At 37.6% G+C, this 16,823-nt stretch overlaps 1 protein-coding gene across 1 annotated transcript in view; it reads right to left on the bottom strand.

Annotated features, from left to right (window-relative positions):
- The window catches only part of sema5a (sema domain, seven thrombospondin repeats (type 1 and type 1-like), transmembrane domain (TM) and short cytoplasmic domain, (semaphorin) 5A), a 154,116-nt gene that overhangs the window by 91,540 nt on the left and 45,753 nt on the right, over positions 1-16,823 (bottom strand). The window contains exons 6-8 of the mRNA XM_020925704.2: positions 12,489-12,702; positions 9,317-9,602; positions 5,184-5,319 (exon numbers count right to left, since the gene is read on the bottom strand). Of these exons, the coding sequence (XP_020781363.1) occupies positions 5,184-5,319; positions 9,317-9,602; positions 12,489-12,702 (636 nt within the window). The remainder of the gene's footprint in view (positions 1-5,183; positions 5,320-9,316; positions 9,603-12,488; positions 12,703-16,823) is intronic.

Consider the following 16,823-nt stretch of genomic DNA (forward strand, 5'->3'; position numbering starts at 1 on the left):
GTGATGTCATGTGGTAATACAGAAAATGCCCCACTGTGTTTTTAAACATTATACACCTACACTAGAATCATTTGGATGATTTCAGCCCTAGAATTGCCAGTCTCTTAAAGGTAGCTGTTTACTTGAAAACTACCACTTCAGAACATCAAAATGGCATTTTAAGCTTTACAGATTTAGACAGACTAATAATAAAGAGTTACTCAAACATGTGTGAATGAAACAAAACACAACTCCAGATACATTTTTGAGGAGCTAACAACATTCTACATGACTAAAAGAGTCCAGACCAGAGTCATTTTTTTGCATAATATCAGACCTTTAAATCAGGAAATTGTACAAGGGATAACAATATGATTCAGTATTTCTGATTGTGTACTCCAGGGCAAGTGGGTCTACCTACCAACCAGGGACTCAATGAATAATGCACAAAATTATAAAGTCATTTTAATTAACAGTCTAAGCACTTTTTAACAAAGACATTGTTATTAATCAACACTATTATTAGTCAAGATCAAAACTGTGATCACTCAACAATTTGACAATGCCCAAAAATGACAGTAGTCAACTTAGCACACTTGACAAATCGAAGAAAAAAACAACTCAAACTTATTGTATGAAGTTATCTGGACTGAAATGATCAGAGTCCATAACTTGCAATAGCGCAACAGTGGCCGGTAGTTGCAGTGACTTACTAATAAGGTATCGGGCTAGCAGGCTCCTCACAGATCAATGAGGAGCCCTCTCTGCACTGACAGGTGAGATTCACTGTAGGCTTCCCCAGGACACGCCACGGCTCAGTGCGTCCGCCACACAAGGAGATGGAAAATTAAAGCCCCAGAGGATAGTGCACTACAATACCTCTGGCTGTATATCTTCACCTGCGCGACTGCCCATAACATATGCATGAGGTTTACCACTGGGAGCCTGTCCTTGTATTGTATTTGTGGGATAACTTCTGAGCTGTGTGTTGTCAGTGAATGCGAGGGGAGATGGATGCATGGTGGTCATGGTACAGTCAAGGTGGGGACACTGGGACCATTTGGACAAGGGCCTACAGAGCACTCAGCTGGCTCTCTCTCTCATTATTATCAGCAGCTTTTACTCTGTCAGGAGCATGAGTGCTGCACCAAAATAGTCCTGTTTACTACCGGGTTTGATCAAAGTAAAGGCTTTTTGTTTGCCTCCTACATATCAAGATTGCTATGATGTATAGTTGCAAGCACTGATGGAACTCACAAAACTGATAGTACTGACAAAAAGAGTGAAAATTACAATGCATAAAAAAAAATACTTTCTTCAAATTGACTGACCTGTCATAAAATGTATTGTAAATGTAGAACTTTGTGACAAAATAGACACAGTTTATACATTGCAAAGTTGTAAAAAAGAGCCATTTAAGTCAATATATGACACTTTGGGATGATTGGCTGTCCTTAGATGAGGGGTCCCCAACCCCCAGGCTGCGGACCGGTACTGTGAAAGCACAAACTCCCCCTCTCATTCACATCTCTAAACCAGGTCTAAAACCAGGACTAAACCAGAACTAAACCAGGACTAAACCAGGTCTAAAACCAGGTCTAAACCAGGACTAAACCAGGAATAAATCCAAGACTGAACCAGGACTAAACCAGGACTAAACCAGAACTAAACCAGGACTAAACCAGGTATAAAACCAGGTCTAAACCAGGACTAAACCAGGAATAAAACCAGGACTAAACCAGGACTGAACCAGGACTAAACCAGAACTAAACCAGGACTAAAATGAGGAATAAACCAGGACTGAACCAGGACTAAACCAGAACTAAACCAGAACTAAACCAGGTCTAAACCCAGGTCTAAACCAGGACGAAACAAGGAATAAAACAGGACTAAACCAGGACTAAACCATTCCGCATTGCTGCAGCCCTTGGTCCACGAAATACTGACATAAAACAGGACCCTAGTGCTAAAAAGGTTGAGAACCACTGCCTTAGATGACTGTCTGTCTTCACTTTACAGTTTAAAACAGCTATTCTTAAACTCTGTTAGTGGACAGAAAAAAAAAAAGGAAAAAAAAATCAGGAATGTGAATATTAGTGATGTGCCAAAGGGTTTGAGAGAGCTACAGAAACTAGACAGATTTAAACCTACTTTGTCCTTGTGTTTCAGTGGTTTTGTAATTCCAAGGCACAATTTACTGCACTGGGAATTGCAGTCCTGCTTATTACTACTACTGATACTTTGCAGCTGATGTCATCAACATTCCCTGGAGGTGTAATGATACCTGTAAGCACTGGTCTGTTTGAGGCTTGTAAGACTTTAATCTGATCTTTCTTTTAACACAGTCTGACCAGAAAGAGCGGACTTAGTTGGAACTACAAGAGGTGAACTGATTTGTGCAGTTAAACAACAAGGCCCTCTCGAAAACATTTCAGTCCCAAGTACTGCTACTGCACTTCTACTTGCTAACATTATTGCCAATACTACCACTACTGTCCCAATTACTACAACCAATAGAACAATTATTTGAAAACGCATCTACGTCTACATTTTATTTAAGTGTTATTTTCAACCTTACCCAATCATTATATGCAATCATTAGAAATCTATATCCACTATTGTTCACCGTTCATTATTCTCCAGTGCAGTTCTTCTTATTAGATAATTACAGCGTATGGCAGAAAACCTATAACACAGGTTGCACTACCTTACACACACATGAACATGACTCAGAGTCTGGATAAACCCTGCAGGATCAATCTATGTGGTTCAAATAAATGGAGGATTTTCTCCGCTGTCAGACGTAGAATTAAGCTCTCAATCAATGGCAAGTATAGTGTTCAGTCGTCATAATTATACCCATTTGGAAGCCATCAATAAAAGGTGTTTGGTTGTTTACTTTGATATGATTCCTGGAGCTCTGCTGGGTGCGCATACGTGTAGGTGTCTTTAGACAGCCCATAAATCCTGCCTGGTAAATCTAATCCCACTACATTGACAAATACTTGATGAAGATGTCACTGAGAGCCAGATAAAGTGTGCACCGGTCCAGTGGTGAGGAGCAGCCATTTTGCTCGCTGCGTCTTTAAGGAGGAGATAGGAGGAAGAGGAGAACTGATACGGCCTTATCCTTGAGTAAAAGAGGGAAAATATATGGCAGGCTATTCAATACAGCTAAAGCTACATGGAAAACAGGATATGTCATGGTTAAAAGGAGAAAAAATAATGCAAGGTGAATTATTGTGGAAATGTTTTATAAAGCGCTCAAAATGCTGTTAAAGTACGCTACTAAAGATAATTGCTGTAACATATGCTCATAGTGGTTTAAAATTGGTCATATATTCCCAGTAGTGCCTGAAATGTCATTGGCTGTCATATACTGAGGACAGATGATCAGATCTGATCAGAGAGAGCACCTTTGGGTGTATTTCAAACTGACTTTAATCATAGGCAGCCCAAAGAGAGAAGCTCATATTGCTTTCTGATTGGAGGATCTGGAGAACTAAATCATTATACTGCATGTAAACGCAATCAACAGTGTGTTTACAGTGGTGACGTCAACATTGCAATTGTTTTCAGTAAATTTCATATCTAATTTGAACAGGTTTAATTCATATGTGAGGATACATACACTACCTGTCAAACGTTTGGACACACCCTCTCTTTCAGCATTTTTTTCCCTTCATGTTTACTATTTTCTACTTTTTCTACATAGTATACTAAATATTTTTCGACAAAGTAAAGGGTGGCTACTTTAAGGGTTTGAATATAAGTTAATATACAAGTAATTTAACATTTTTTCTTTGCTACTTAATTCGGTATACTTCACTGACTTCATAAACTTGATCTCTTCTGTATGTACGGTATATAAAATGTAGAAGGTAGTAAAAGTACTAAAAACTTTTGGCTAGTAGTGTATATATTAATATCTAGTTGCTACTGTAACAAAGTCTGCAGTATGACCAAATACAGTATATTACATTTTCTATCTACAAATGTCACTTGCTAATTTGACAAAACATGGCAGAAGTGTCATGATGGAAAGCAAAAGCATATGAATTTTGAGTCCATAATACTGTCCATATTGTACTTTGAAGAAATCCTCTCCCTTGTAGCCGACTATGAGGATTAGCTCTGTCCTTATCTACAATAAGCCTGCAATGACGAGAGCTGTTCTGCACACTAACACATACTTCCACACAGAAATAAGGTGTTTTTATATCTCGGGGTTTTAGGACGGAGCATAAACCCAGAGTGCCTGTTTTGAGAAACAAGTGCAGTTTATGAGAGGGCTTGCAGCTGACTGTAGAATCCGATGAGCCATATTAAAAAATAATGCCCGCACTATTGTAAAAATGACTGGATTTTTATAGCGACTGGTGCTTAATGTCTGTATTTATGTGCAGATGGAGGCAGGTGAGTGAGGAGAAAGTGAATTAAAAGGAATTAGTGTCTTACTGGGTTTTCAGACAAGGCTCAAATGGGCTAAGCTTATATTGATGAGAGAATTCAAAACAGGTAAGCTTTCATCCAAAACCACACACAGGCATTTTTTTTTCAGAATATAATCCAACAAGGACATAATTATTGTGTATTACTTAAAGGTCAGTCATTTGCAAAGCAGACATCTTGTAAACATTAGTAACTATTCAAACACACTGACAATGCAAATCCAGGACATGTGGAGTCAGTGTGATTAAAGACGACCTGGAGGTTTAACCCACAACCTGCTTGATGGCTTCTTCACCACCAAGTACTTCCTGAAATCTTTTATTAGTAAAGGTTTATGCTTTCTGGGTGACTTGTTTTCATGGAGATGTTATTATTTAGCCTGGAATGTTACACAGTAGGGCATTAAACTTCAGCTATCATCATGGAGACAAGCAAGATCTTTGGGGAGGTGACACTGATTACTGGAAGAATTCATGTTTTTCAGGTGAGCAATAAAAACACTAGTGATTGACTGAGTGCAAGATAGATAAGTTTAATGCCGTACTTTGGAACATTCTAGGCAAATCAGTAACATCTCTATGGATACATGGAGGTGTTATAAACTGCATAACACGCCTGACATTACTTTCTGACAAATGTATTTAAGTCTAATATTTTTTTATGTGATCTGTACAGTGTAATATTTGAACATGGTTAGGTACACCTGAGGTTTGCCATTACAATATTATGGAGATGTGTAGTGTTGTTTTTACCTGGAAGTCGGGGTTGGGGTTGGGGTAAGGCAGCCACGCCGATCGAGAGTTCTCCTGGTACTTGAAGGGTCCATTAAAGGAGTGGGATATGGCGCTGAGATTGAAGGCACACACTGCAGACGCCGCTATGCTGTTCCTGTTCAGAAACACAACAAGAACCAGAGGAAGAAGAAGAGGAAGAGGAGGAAGAGGATTACAGAGTGTCCCAACAGTCAAGATGCCAATGGAGGTGGGCAATCAATACAAGACCCTAGATAAGATTAAAATGTATGTTTTGAAGGTAAGCAATGAAGATATAATAACGATCAATAAAACTAATAATAGCTGTTTGTACAGTTTACTCTCTATAGCTATAGCTGTGATATAGAACCAACATACTATCTGATTAACAAATTCTCCCCCCAAAAATATTAGTATTGTTGACAAAGGAGAAATTCTATTTTTGTCGACTGGACAAAAGTTTATTTGGTTGAATACGTTATAGGCAGATATATGGAAATGTCCACAAGCATTTTGACCAGAACTGAAGAAGCAGCTTGAATCAGCTGCGAAACATATTCAACCAAATAAACTTTTGTCCAGTCGACAAACTGAATTTCTCCTTTGCCATGGATTCTACCAGGATAACTGAGGGACTTTTCACACATTAGAATTGTAAAAAAAAATTATTACACATATAAAAATTATGCAAAATTTGAATGTCACAAATAAATAAAAAAAATTGTTAATATCAATTAAAGTTAGAGTTAGTTAGACTTAATATAAAAATAAAAGAACAGAAACCATCTTTCTAATATAGAAAATTTCTCAACTTCTGTGGTTAATTGGCACAGTCCATTCACTTTATGTACCACTTAATTCTCAACCAAGTCATTTACAGGAAATTTAGATTTTTGACATTGCAATATATAAATACATTCAGATCCAAACGTGATGTGGTGAGATATTCCTTTTTGTCAATAGAAAACAGAAAACACTATTGGGTTATAAATCCTGAAATGGAGTACAATTCTACTGTGCTCTCTGTGTGATTAAGTGCACAGATCCTCCACCTAAAATATGACTTTGACTTTTTAAACTGTCATTTTCAACAAGTAGCAGCCCTCCTCTTTCCACACGTAAAGAATGAGAGAATTTGTCTTCAAAGCGTGAGACTCCAACTTGAAGTGAGTTATAATGTACCATTGGTGTTCATTAAAATGTGTGCCTGCAGGGGGAGGCGATTATTTTCAGCAAAGTGAAAGCCTGGACCATAAAGAATAGATACTCTCTTGATATGGTATAGCAGTACTCAGATTACAACAGTGGTGGATAAAGTACTTAATTTTGTTACTTCAGTGAAAGTACAGATACAAGGGCAAAAGATTACTCAAGTAAAATTATCACATGACAAAATCTACTTAAGTAAAACCTTTGAAACACCTGTTTATAAACGTAAGTAAGTTTATTGCAGAGATTTTTAGAACAATTAAAGCATAAAAGTTAGTGATTTTGATAAAGAATATAACAGATTTTAAGCTATTCAATTGATTTCTTAATTTTTCTTACTGTTTTTGTGTATTTGGTTTGTTCAAAGTTTGGGCGTTAACTCAAATTAAACTAACTAAATTAACTAAAAATAAGATTTCAGCAGGTTTCAAACCATAAAGAAAAAATAATTTTCAGTCCAGATCTAAACTGTAGTGGAGTATAAAGTACAGATACATGCTCTCAAATGTAGAAGAAAAGTTACAATACACCTTTAAATAAAGTGCAGATATCTCAAAAGTGTACTTAAGTGTTGTACTTTTGCTTTTGTACTTAATTCCACCACTGGACTACAAAAGGTTAAAGTGATTTTATACTGCATAGTAAAATCTGAACTGTTTATGCATGTTACAGTCCCAATGCATCAAACAGCTTTCTAATAAACCCCAAATATGAATATGATAAATACATTTGGGGGTGGTGTAAGTGTAAACAACTTTATCACACAATTTCTAACAGAGAGCGTCGTGTGAAATGTCAAGTGTCAAGTAAATGCAGATTGCTGTCACCAAGCCCGGTAACGTCAAAAACACTGAATTAAACATGAGGCTGTGCCATTGGTAAATTAAGAACAGCACAGCACCTATATGCATATTTACACATAAGAAAGTGAGATAACTAAATTACAAAAAAGAGGGATTTTAAAATTTTAAAATTATTGTTTCAATTTTTAATGGACAAAATAGTGTTCATGTCTCCAAAATATACCACATTTTGTACAAATAACCAAGTTTGGTCAGTCTCAGCCTCACCAGCCCCTTTCTGTCCTTGGGTAACACACTTTAGCTATACTTGTTTCTATGGTGCTGGCTGAGTAATTCTGTGTTGTTTCAGTTTAAGAGGGCATCAACTCAGATAGTCTATGTTCACACTTTGTCAGTAATACAAGCAAATGACTGTAAAGCACCATGCAACTTTTCTGACCACATGCTTGGCAACAGCTGAATGTCTCTCCCCAATCGAAACACATCTCTCTTTTTAATAAACCTAAAGGCACCAAATAGAGCCAAAAGAAAAAGAAGAAGGACTGTGACATAGCTTACACATGGGAGAAAGTAATGCAAAAACACCAAATATATATTTTTCTTACACTAAATGAGATTTGTAACCTTGCACTGCAGCTGGAAAGTCGCGAGGTTTGAGCTTTCAAACTGACATGAATCCATCTTGTACAGCTCTCGGCTAATCTGCTCAAACAGCTTTGATGCAGAGCCGAAATCGTATATATTTTCCAACAAAAACATTGTAGTAATAATTGCTAACAAGGTACCAAGTGTAAGAAACAGTAAGTATAAAGCTACACATTCATTTAGCCATAAACAATATTGGTTTAACATTGAAGCAAGTCAACTGGCTGCTGTGATAGGCTAAAACTCCACTGAGATTCCTTCTTTCTCTCTTTTTCAGATATAGACGTATGTGTAAAATTAAAGTGCTACACACATACAGTTTATGTAAAGCAGATATGTCAGACTCAGGCCCGGGGGCCAAATTTGGCCCACAATATAATTATATTTGACCTGCAAGATCATATCAAATATGTATTAGAGCTGGCCCGCTGGCTACAGATAGGCTATAGAGACATTATTTATTTAAAATGTTGTTATTATTTTATATTATTCTTGATATGGATTCAGTATTGAAGCAAAACTATTATTAAACATTTATTTTAATAAGAAAAGGTTTAACATTACTTATCTCAAAAGAAGAGAAAACATGCAGATGTCAAATTTTTCAATAAATATTTAGTTTGGCCACAACTTAGTCACACTTTTTAATTTTGGCCCTCTGTCAATTTGAGTTTGACACCCCTGATGTAAAGATTAAACAACAAGGAACAGTGTCCACTTATATCATGATCCCTTCAACTAAAAATAGTTCACTTTTAAATCTGACAACTGACTGTCCATGGACGTACAAGGCATTAGTTATTTCTGTTTTGGTGGAAGCTAGTCTCTCCTAACAGTAGTTCATTTGTTTATGCTCATTTGTGATGCTCACAGCGTAGTGATATACAGTGAATAGCTGTTGTCGGATCAATGCAGCAGTTAGCATTAGGATTTTCACTGACCATGGTATTACTGGGTTTCAGATGACACAACATTCCATAGGCCAGTATTATTTATTACAGATGGGGGGGCAGCTAAAAATAAATATAGTTAAAATGCAGATTTTTGTTGCAATACAGCATGGTCTTGGGTCTAGTCAATAATAGTAACGATCAGGTTCCCTATTTGAGAGTTTATCTTTCCGCTATTTCATGGCAAAGTACAATGTTATCAATTGTTGAATTTCAGAGAACATCACAACCTTTTATAGGTCAATAATGTTTAATACAGATGAGGGGCAGCTCAAATTTAAATTGTAAAATTGTTAAAATGCTAAATTATGTTGTAATACAGTGAGTTCTTGGGTTTTGTCACTAATTAAAAATACCAGATTCGACCTTTGTGAGGTTACCTTTTGGATATTTCATGACAAACAAAATCTGTGTCTTGCCCCCATTTGGGAGTAAGACATCATCACATTCTACCATCTGAAAACATTAACAATCAATAAGATAACAGATATAACATCCCCAAAGGCCCCATACAGCAGGTACTCACACGTTGGTGGTAAAGATCCCGTAGAGTAGCTCCAGCTCGGGCAGGTAGAATGTCCCCTGCAGCTCATTGTAGTTAAAGGGGATCTCTCCTGGTCTGGAACAGTTCAGTCTGGCCTTCATAAACGTCGTCCATGTGTCCTCGAGCAAAAACCTTCCTCCGATGTCATTCTTGCAAACCCGGCCCACTCGAGAAAACACCGTGCGGCCGCAGTCGTGCTCAACCGCATTCTCCCGGAAGAAGAAGAAGGTAAAGTTCCCGATATCGTAGGAGGAGACGAAGTTTGGTTCTGCAAAACAATTCAAAGCAGGAAAGTGTGAAGGGACCAAAAGGGGAAGACAGTTCAAACAGAGATGGATGAGGGGAGAAAACCTGCAGAAATATACTTAAGCTCGTGGGAGTGTGACACTGAGTTATGACTGATGGACTCTGGCTGAGAGGGGCCCACACAACAGCAGGGCATCAGAATTAACAAGAGCAGCCCTGTTATTAATGGACCCGTGTTGTAATAGGAAAACTCATTTTTCATTCCCCCACTAGCCAAAGGTTACAGTGAGAAACGACTGAGACATAATAGCTCTGGCCTCATCTACAACATGTAACCCCACGCGACACAATCACAAGGGTGTTTTTTATGTATGACATTATTGGATTTAAAACACAGCCTTCATTCCCTGTGACAGACGTTTAATTCACCTTTAAATGAATGTGATATGCTACACTTTTCTGCCCTCCTGCAAAAAAAATCCATTCGCCATAACATCAGTCTATTTCACAGTTTGTTACAAAGAAGCGTGCTCGCTGTTTTTAATTAAATTTTTCACTTACATAAATCTGATAACGTTGATTGTTGACAAGATCCATAATTTCCTATTCAGTCTCGACCAAGGTTGAACCAAGTACAAATAATGATTAAATACATTGAAAATATACAATGCTATCCTTGGTTTCTTTATTGCAGGAATAAACTATGGTAAGTAATTTTATTTAGTTGCCTTGGTGATAAAAGCTACACATTATAAGGACAAAGTATATGCCATGGTCCTTGACAGTAAAAAGATGAAGCTATTAATTCACATACAGTGCCTTTAGCTAGCAATTCATTGGTACCAGATTTGGATTAAAACGCTCCTGCATACAAACTGTGGTCTGGATCCACGCTGAGATTAGAATTTTGTCGATATATTTTTTAATTATGTAAAACTATATTAACATGTTTTATTAAGTAAACTGCAGAAATCACACAGAAATAGGTGAAGACTGTGCTATTAGAACATGAGAGGCTTTCATTGAGTCTGTGGATTATAAACCTTTAGCTTTTACTGCAAACTCAAAGCATGTATTTCAAATGTTATGTAGGTTAAAGGTGCACTCTGTAAGTTTTTGGTTGGAGGTTCTGCACCTTCTTGTTTCTGCAGACATGTCACTGCTCTGCTTGGAATGTCCCATAGTATGATATTAAACAGTTTGACCTAACATTTATTCAATTACAGGTGGTTTTATGGGTCAAAAAACCTAAAAAAAGGCATTCTGACTATGAGCAGGTTGCCTCTCCACAGATCTGACCTGTAACTTGGTCTGTTTTGGTCTCCACGATGATAGCGGTTTAATGCCATACTGTGAAACATTCCAGATAAAGCAATAACATTTCTACAGAGAAAAGCATTTGACCAACCATCCACTAGAAAAGTTACACAATACACCTTTAGAGTAGCCAGGCTGGCACTACCTAGTGCCTCCACTCAATATCATTTGTCTCCAGCGACTGGGACAGGAATCAGAATACACTAGACGGTTTGCAAAAACCCCAGAAGAGTTCGGGCACCAGCCAATCAGTGAAGAGTCATACATTCTGTGTTGGCAACGATTCCCGAGATCGATTTAAAGTCGGAACAAAGAGAATGTTCAGAGAATTTTATCAAGGGGAAAGACGTTATTGCCCTTCTTCCTATGGGATTTGGGAAAAGCTTAATATACCAGTTTGGCCCGTTACATGTCACAATCAAATAGCAGCGATTGGTGCTAAAAAATGTACTTGCCTACCGTCGAACAAACAAATTTGAACACTACGAGGTCAGAAACCAGCTGATGAATCAGGCAACCTTTAGAGAGCAAGCGGGTAAAAAACACATGTAGCTATTGCTTTGATCAAAGAATTAGAGTTGGTATGGAAAATTTCACACACCATTATTATACAGAAATGTCTTGTAGTTTTAGGTGTGCCTTTTATATTTAAATTAGCTCTCGCACAATCTTCCACAGTACATTAAGCTCATACAGTGTGAGTATGTAGGCGTAGAGATCCAGTGAAGGGTTTACTGATCTTTATCTAGTAAAAGCACTGATTTTGGAGTCAGCCAGGCACACACAAATTACTTAAACAACCTCAGAAACCCTCAAATAACACTGTTGATCATTTAATTTGAATATCCACTACAATGAATAATACAGTAATACTAAAATTCAGTTTGCCAAGTTAAAAAGACTAGTTTATAGCAGGATATAGCCTTCGAGGGTTCTGGGGTGAACGGAAGGTGGAAAACCTTTATCTGAACCACAATGGGGAAATTGCTTATCCTTGGAGATTCCGAATGAATTATAAATTTCCTGAAATGTGACCTGTGAGTTCATTTCTTTAGAATCTGGATTTTACAACATGGTTTTCAACATGGTAGCCTAAAAGATGTCTTCAAATAAGTGTTTGGTAAAAATATTATTACACAAACTGTGTAACAATATGTATAATAGTGTGTAATGTATATGTAATAGTATGTAAAAGTATGTACAAGTATGTATGTGTGAAGTGTGTTATTATGACAATTTTGAACAGGGTTATTATGACAGATTAAATGTGCACTGTGTAACTTTTCTGGTAGAGGCTTATCTCCCTGGCGATACCTGGAATGTTTCACAGTAAGTTATTAAAGTCATCTCATCACGAAGAAGGGACCAATTTACAGCTCCGACCTGTGAAGCGTTTATGTTTATGACATGGTATTTTGAGGAATAGAAACACCTCTAATTTAATCCATGCAAGATAGAATTAATGTTACACTGTGGTACATGGAGGCACAGAAATAACATATCCATGGAGACAGGCAACATACCATAAAAGTTGCATAGTGCACCTTCAAGCGTAATACAACATAATTAACTGTATGTGCCATGTGCTTACCATTGAGCCACTTGGAGTTGTACTGGGCGGTCCGCAGAGGGGGCAGGCCTCCCAGACTGCGGTAGATAGCGGGGTCTCGTCCGCTGAAGTCCATGGCTGTAGCGGCGTAGAGCTCCCCACTAGAGGTGATGAGGGCTGTGGAGTTATGGAGCGGATTGTACGGACAGCGCGCCATTCCGCTGATCTGGTCGTGGATCTCTGTCAGGTTTGTCAGCTGCAACACACAAGAGCAATTGGAACAGCATTATCGTCTATTCTTTACAATGGGAAGTGAAAAATCGCGAGTGACAGGATACAGACATGGGGCGAAAATAATCATTTATATCCCGGGATGGAAAAACAATAAGACACAATTTGTTTTAATGGAATGGTGAATGAGAAAATCTAGATCAAAATATAGCGCAAGGAAGCAAAGGGCATCATTAAGATGCAAAGCAGATAGGTCTTCCAGTGTTTGTTTCTGCCTATATGCAAATGCTGTGACAAAAATACCACATCTCATTATGTTTTGTTTGGTTTTTCTACCACATGTTGGAGGATACGTGAGAAAAAGCTTCAAGAACAGCGAAGATAATCAAAAGACATTCTCAATCATTAGCACAATATAACGCGCGATCTCAACAGCTGTTTTGATGTTGCCAGTGCAGGGGAAACCACCTGTTATGAAGCCAACAGCATTCTGTACAGTCTTAAATTAAAGTTCCTTCTCTTCCTTCCGCTGGCTTAGTTGAAGTTAGTCCCGGACATGCAGCTGTGCTTCTTGTTGTATCATTATTAAACCACAACTAGAGGAGTTCCCTTCCTTTCAAAAGAGGATTTGGAGCAAGCTTTAAATTCCTGCTTTGAATTTGAAACCGAATCTGGCTGTGCGCTTTTTAAAAATACTTTTAACAGCATGACCCTGGTTTAGCCCCAACACGAACTATACAAAATTAAAGGTGCATTGTCTAACTTTTGTAGTTTCTCCAAGGAGATGTTACTGCTTTTTCTGGAACTTTTCACAGTATAGTACTAAACCTCTTTGTGAAGACCAAACCAAACCAAGTTACACGTCAGATCTGTGGAGAGACGACGCCGCTCACAGTCAGAATGTCTTTTTTTCTAGGTATTTTTGGACTATAAAACCACTTGTAATTCAATAAATGTAAGATAAAGCTGTTTAATGTCATACTGTGGAACATTCCAGGCAGAAACAAGCAGGTGACGGACCCCAACCGAAAAGTTACATCGTGCACCTTTAAGGAATATTTAGGAATAGGCTACAGTGACTCAACTTGGCCAGAGATGCAATGCGTCTTTCAAAATGCTGGATCGTATTACATTTTATGCTGCAAAAGCACACACTATATAGAAGGATTAGCAGTTGGTTTTAAAGGGAATATCCGGAAAGCTTTGTGGATACAGGTGATTCCACTGCCAGCTTCCTAGTCTATTTGGATAAAAGGGTCTATTAAGTCAACCCCTGCTTCCTAAACACCAGCTCTGTCAGTGCGCTATCCGGTCTCTAGGGATGAAAGCCAGGGATTGACTAGCATTAGCCCGAAGATCCGGAATTAGCTATGTCTAGGTCAATAGGGTCATTTAGCAAAACACAAAAAGCGATAAATAGATGGCTAGGCTGGCTAAACTGAATATGTATGAAGCCCAGTGAAAGTTGCCTCTGTGGAGCGTGCGGCAGCTGCAAGGAGGAGCATTGAAGTGACTTAAAAAGGCTGATTGAGAATTTCAGACAGTTGGTTCACAGAGTAGACAGTCCACGCTGAGAGCCAGTAGGGGGCCAGTAGGGGGCTCCGGAGCGTGCCGGGCAAATACAGACGAGAGTGAAGCCGTAGAGATAATTTCGAAGCAAGCACAGTTACATAAAGGGAAGAGCGGGTAGCTTTGTACACCACTGGATCTGCTGGTGGACCTATGCTAATCCATGAAGTGTGGAGAACATGGGGTTGTTGTGGTATTTGATAGTCAAAATAAACACATCTGCAAAAGCTTTGGAGATTTAAAGAGACAAGATTTTCATTTTTGACTGGTTATTTTTGAGGAAAACATTTTTCATAGAACGCATTTCATACAGTGATGCAACACAATGATTTACAAAGATAACGTAACAATAGCGTTTAAATGAAGCCATATTACTCCTTCCTTACAGCAGTAAAATATATACACATCGAGGCAATAGCAGCCACGCATTAGTGTAGTAGTTTCCTCAATTTGTAACACTTGTTTTGTTTTGCTTAAGGGTCATGGAGGCCTGGAGACTGGAGACTCTATTTGTCATTATATATACATACAAGTTTAAGATATTGGCAAGATTCGCATGGCAGGTTAGTTTTATCCTGATCAGAGATGGGCAAAGGTGGAAAAAGTACTGAAAATTTTTTATTAAGTAAAAGTATCTTTACTTTGCTTAATTCCTACTCAAGTAAAAGTAACCATCTAAAAATCTACTCAAATAAAAGTACAAAGTACTTAATTTAAAATGTAATTTGAGAAAAAGTTACTTAGTTACTTTCAATTATTTGGTGTAAAAAAAGATGAGTCATAAATCTAATCCATCACAAGGTGTTTTAATGAACTTTTAGGTGATACAGTGCAAATTTGTACATTTTAAAGACAATTGAGCTAAACCAGGACTATAGCAGGACCAAACCAGGACTAAACCTGGACTATACCCTTACAGTATATACTCTACCAAGTTTTGTTTTTATTTCTGTGTCAGTCTGATTTTACTCAGTAACGAGGATGGGTTCCAGTGTAATGAAGTAAAATACTTGCGTCAAAATGTACTTGAGTAAAAGTAAAATTACCTATTTCAAAAACTACTTAAAAAATTACAACTTACTCCTAAAAACTGCTCAGTTACAGTAATGTGAGTAAATGTAATTCATTACTTTCCACCCTTGGAGATGGGTACATTTACTCAAGTTTTTAAAGAAATTTTACCTTTTGGAGTAGATTTCAGAAGACATGCCTTTACTCCCACTTAAGTAATATTATATTTGAAGTAACAGTGCTCTTACCTGATTAAAATTCAGGTTACTCTCTCTCCCCACTGTGAGTAAGTCTATGATTGACAGAGCTTTTATGTGGTTGATGTTGACAATAACAAATGATTTCACAAATGTGTGTTTCTTTCTCCGCTCCTTCAAGCATGATAGTTTTCTCTCTTTGTGGTCTATCCTTTGAAAATATCAGATTGTACTTTATGTATTGAGTTGTCCTTCTAATTACATTAGCTTCAAATATAAAATTTTTGGCTACTCTATCCATTTCTGATCCATGGCGACTACATGAATCACCACCATGAGCTGTTTTTATCATAGTTTTTATCATAAGTGAATGAGAACAGACTTTATCTTAATGTCACAGAGCTTCCCATATGATCATTACTTTTAATTGACAGTATCATCAGTATTTATTTGGCATCTCCAAATTAAGATGCATTTGAAAAGCAAGCTAATATTTTAAGTGAATCCATTGCCTTTGCACACTTTCTCCTAATGACTTCTATTATCATGCATACAATTACAGTAATGCAGTCGGGGCTACTGTCACTGTACCATTATAATCAGGAGCAATATCACTAACAGATAAATGAACATACTGTATATTTAATGGACAACTTAAACTAATCTCCCACTGACACAGTTAATTCATCATAATAGACTCCCTCTCAGAGTACAAGCACTGTTTCACATTATCAAGCGTTGAGAGCAAATATGACATGTTTTTTGATGGAATACTTGGAATAATGTCATGGCATTTCAGCTATATGTATTTTCACACCAGTAAACAGTCATTATGAGCCTCCGACCTTTGGATGCAGCGCTCATGGTCAAAAACAAATGTCATGATCACGGTAAACTCGACAGCACTCGCCCAGAGCCGAGCTGGAGTTTGAGTAAGACGATTGAGTGTGAGGAGAGTACTGGGGGGTATCCAATGTGCCTTCAGTCAGTTTGGGGTCTCATGTCTCAAGTTTCTATACTGACATTTAATTTAACAAAACATTTTAAAGGTGTCCTATGTAACTTTTCTGATAGTAGGAAGTCTGCTTTCTGCTTATCTCCATGGATATGTTGTTGCTTTATGTGAAATGTTCCACAGTATAGCTTTAAACCAATCTATGTTTGTCTTGCTTGGCTCATTGAGAATTTAATACCATACTGTGGAACATTCTAAGCAAAGCGACACCATATCCATAGAGACAAACATTTTGGTTTAGGTAAATTTGTTTTAAGTACATAGGCACATACTTTCTATATTATTCTTTCTTATTTGGCTAGTAACGCAAATCTACATCCACATCAATCCAGCAGCTTTTAACACAGTGTTACT

This window comes from Boleophthalmus pectinirostris, unplaced genomic scaffold (assembly GCF_026225935.1).
Source record: "Boleophthalmus pectinirostris isolate CB_2022bp ecotype Guang Dong unplaced genomic scaffold, ASM2622593v1 HiC_scaffold_15, whole genome shotgun sequence".
NCBI lineage: Eukaryota > Metazoa > Chordata > Actinopteri > Gobiiformes > Gobiidae > Boleophthalmus > Boleophthalmus pectinirostris.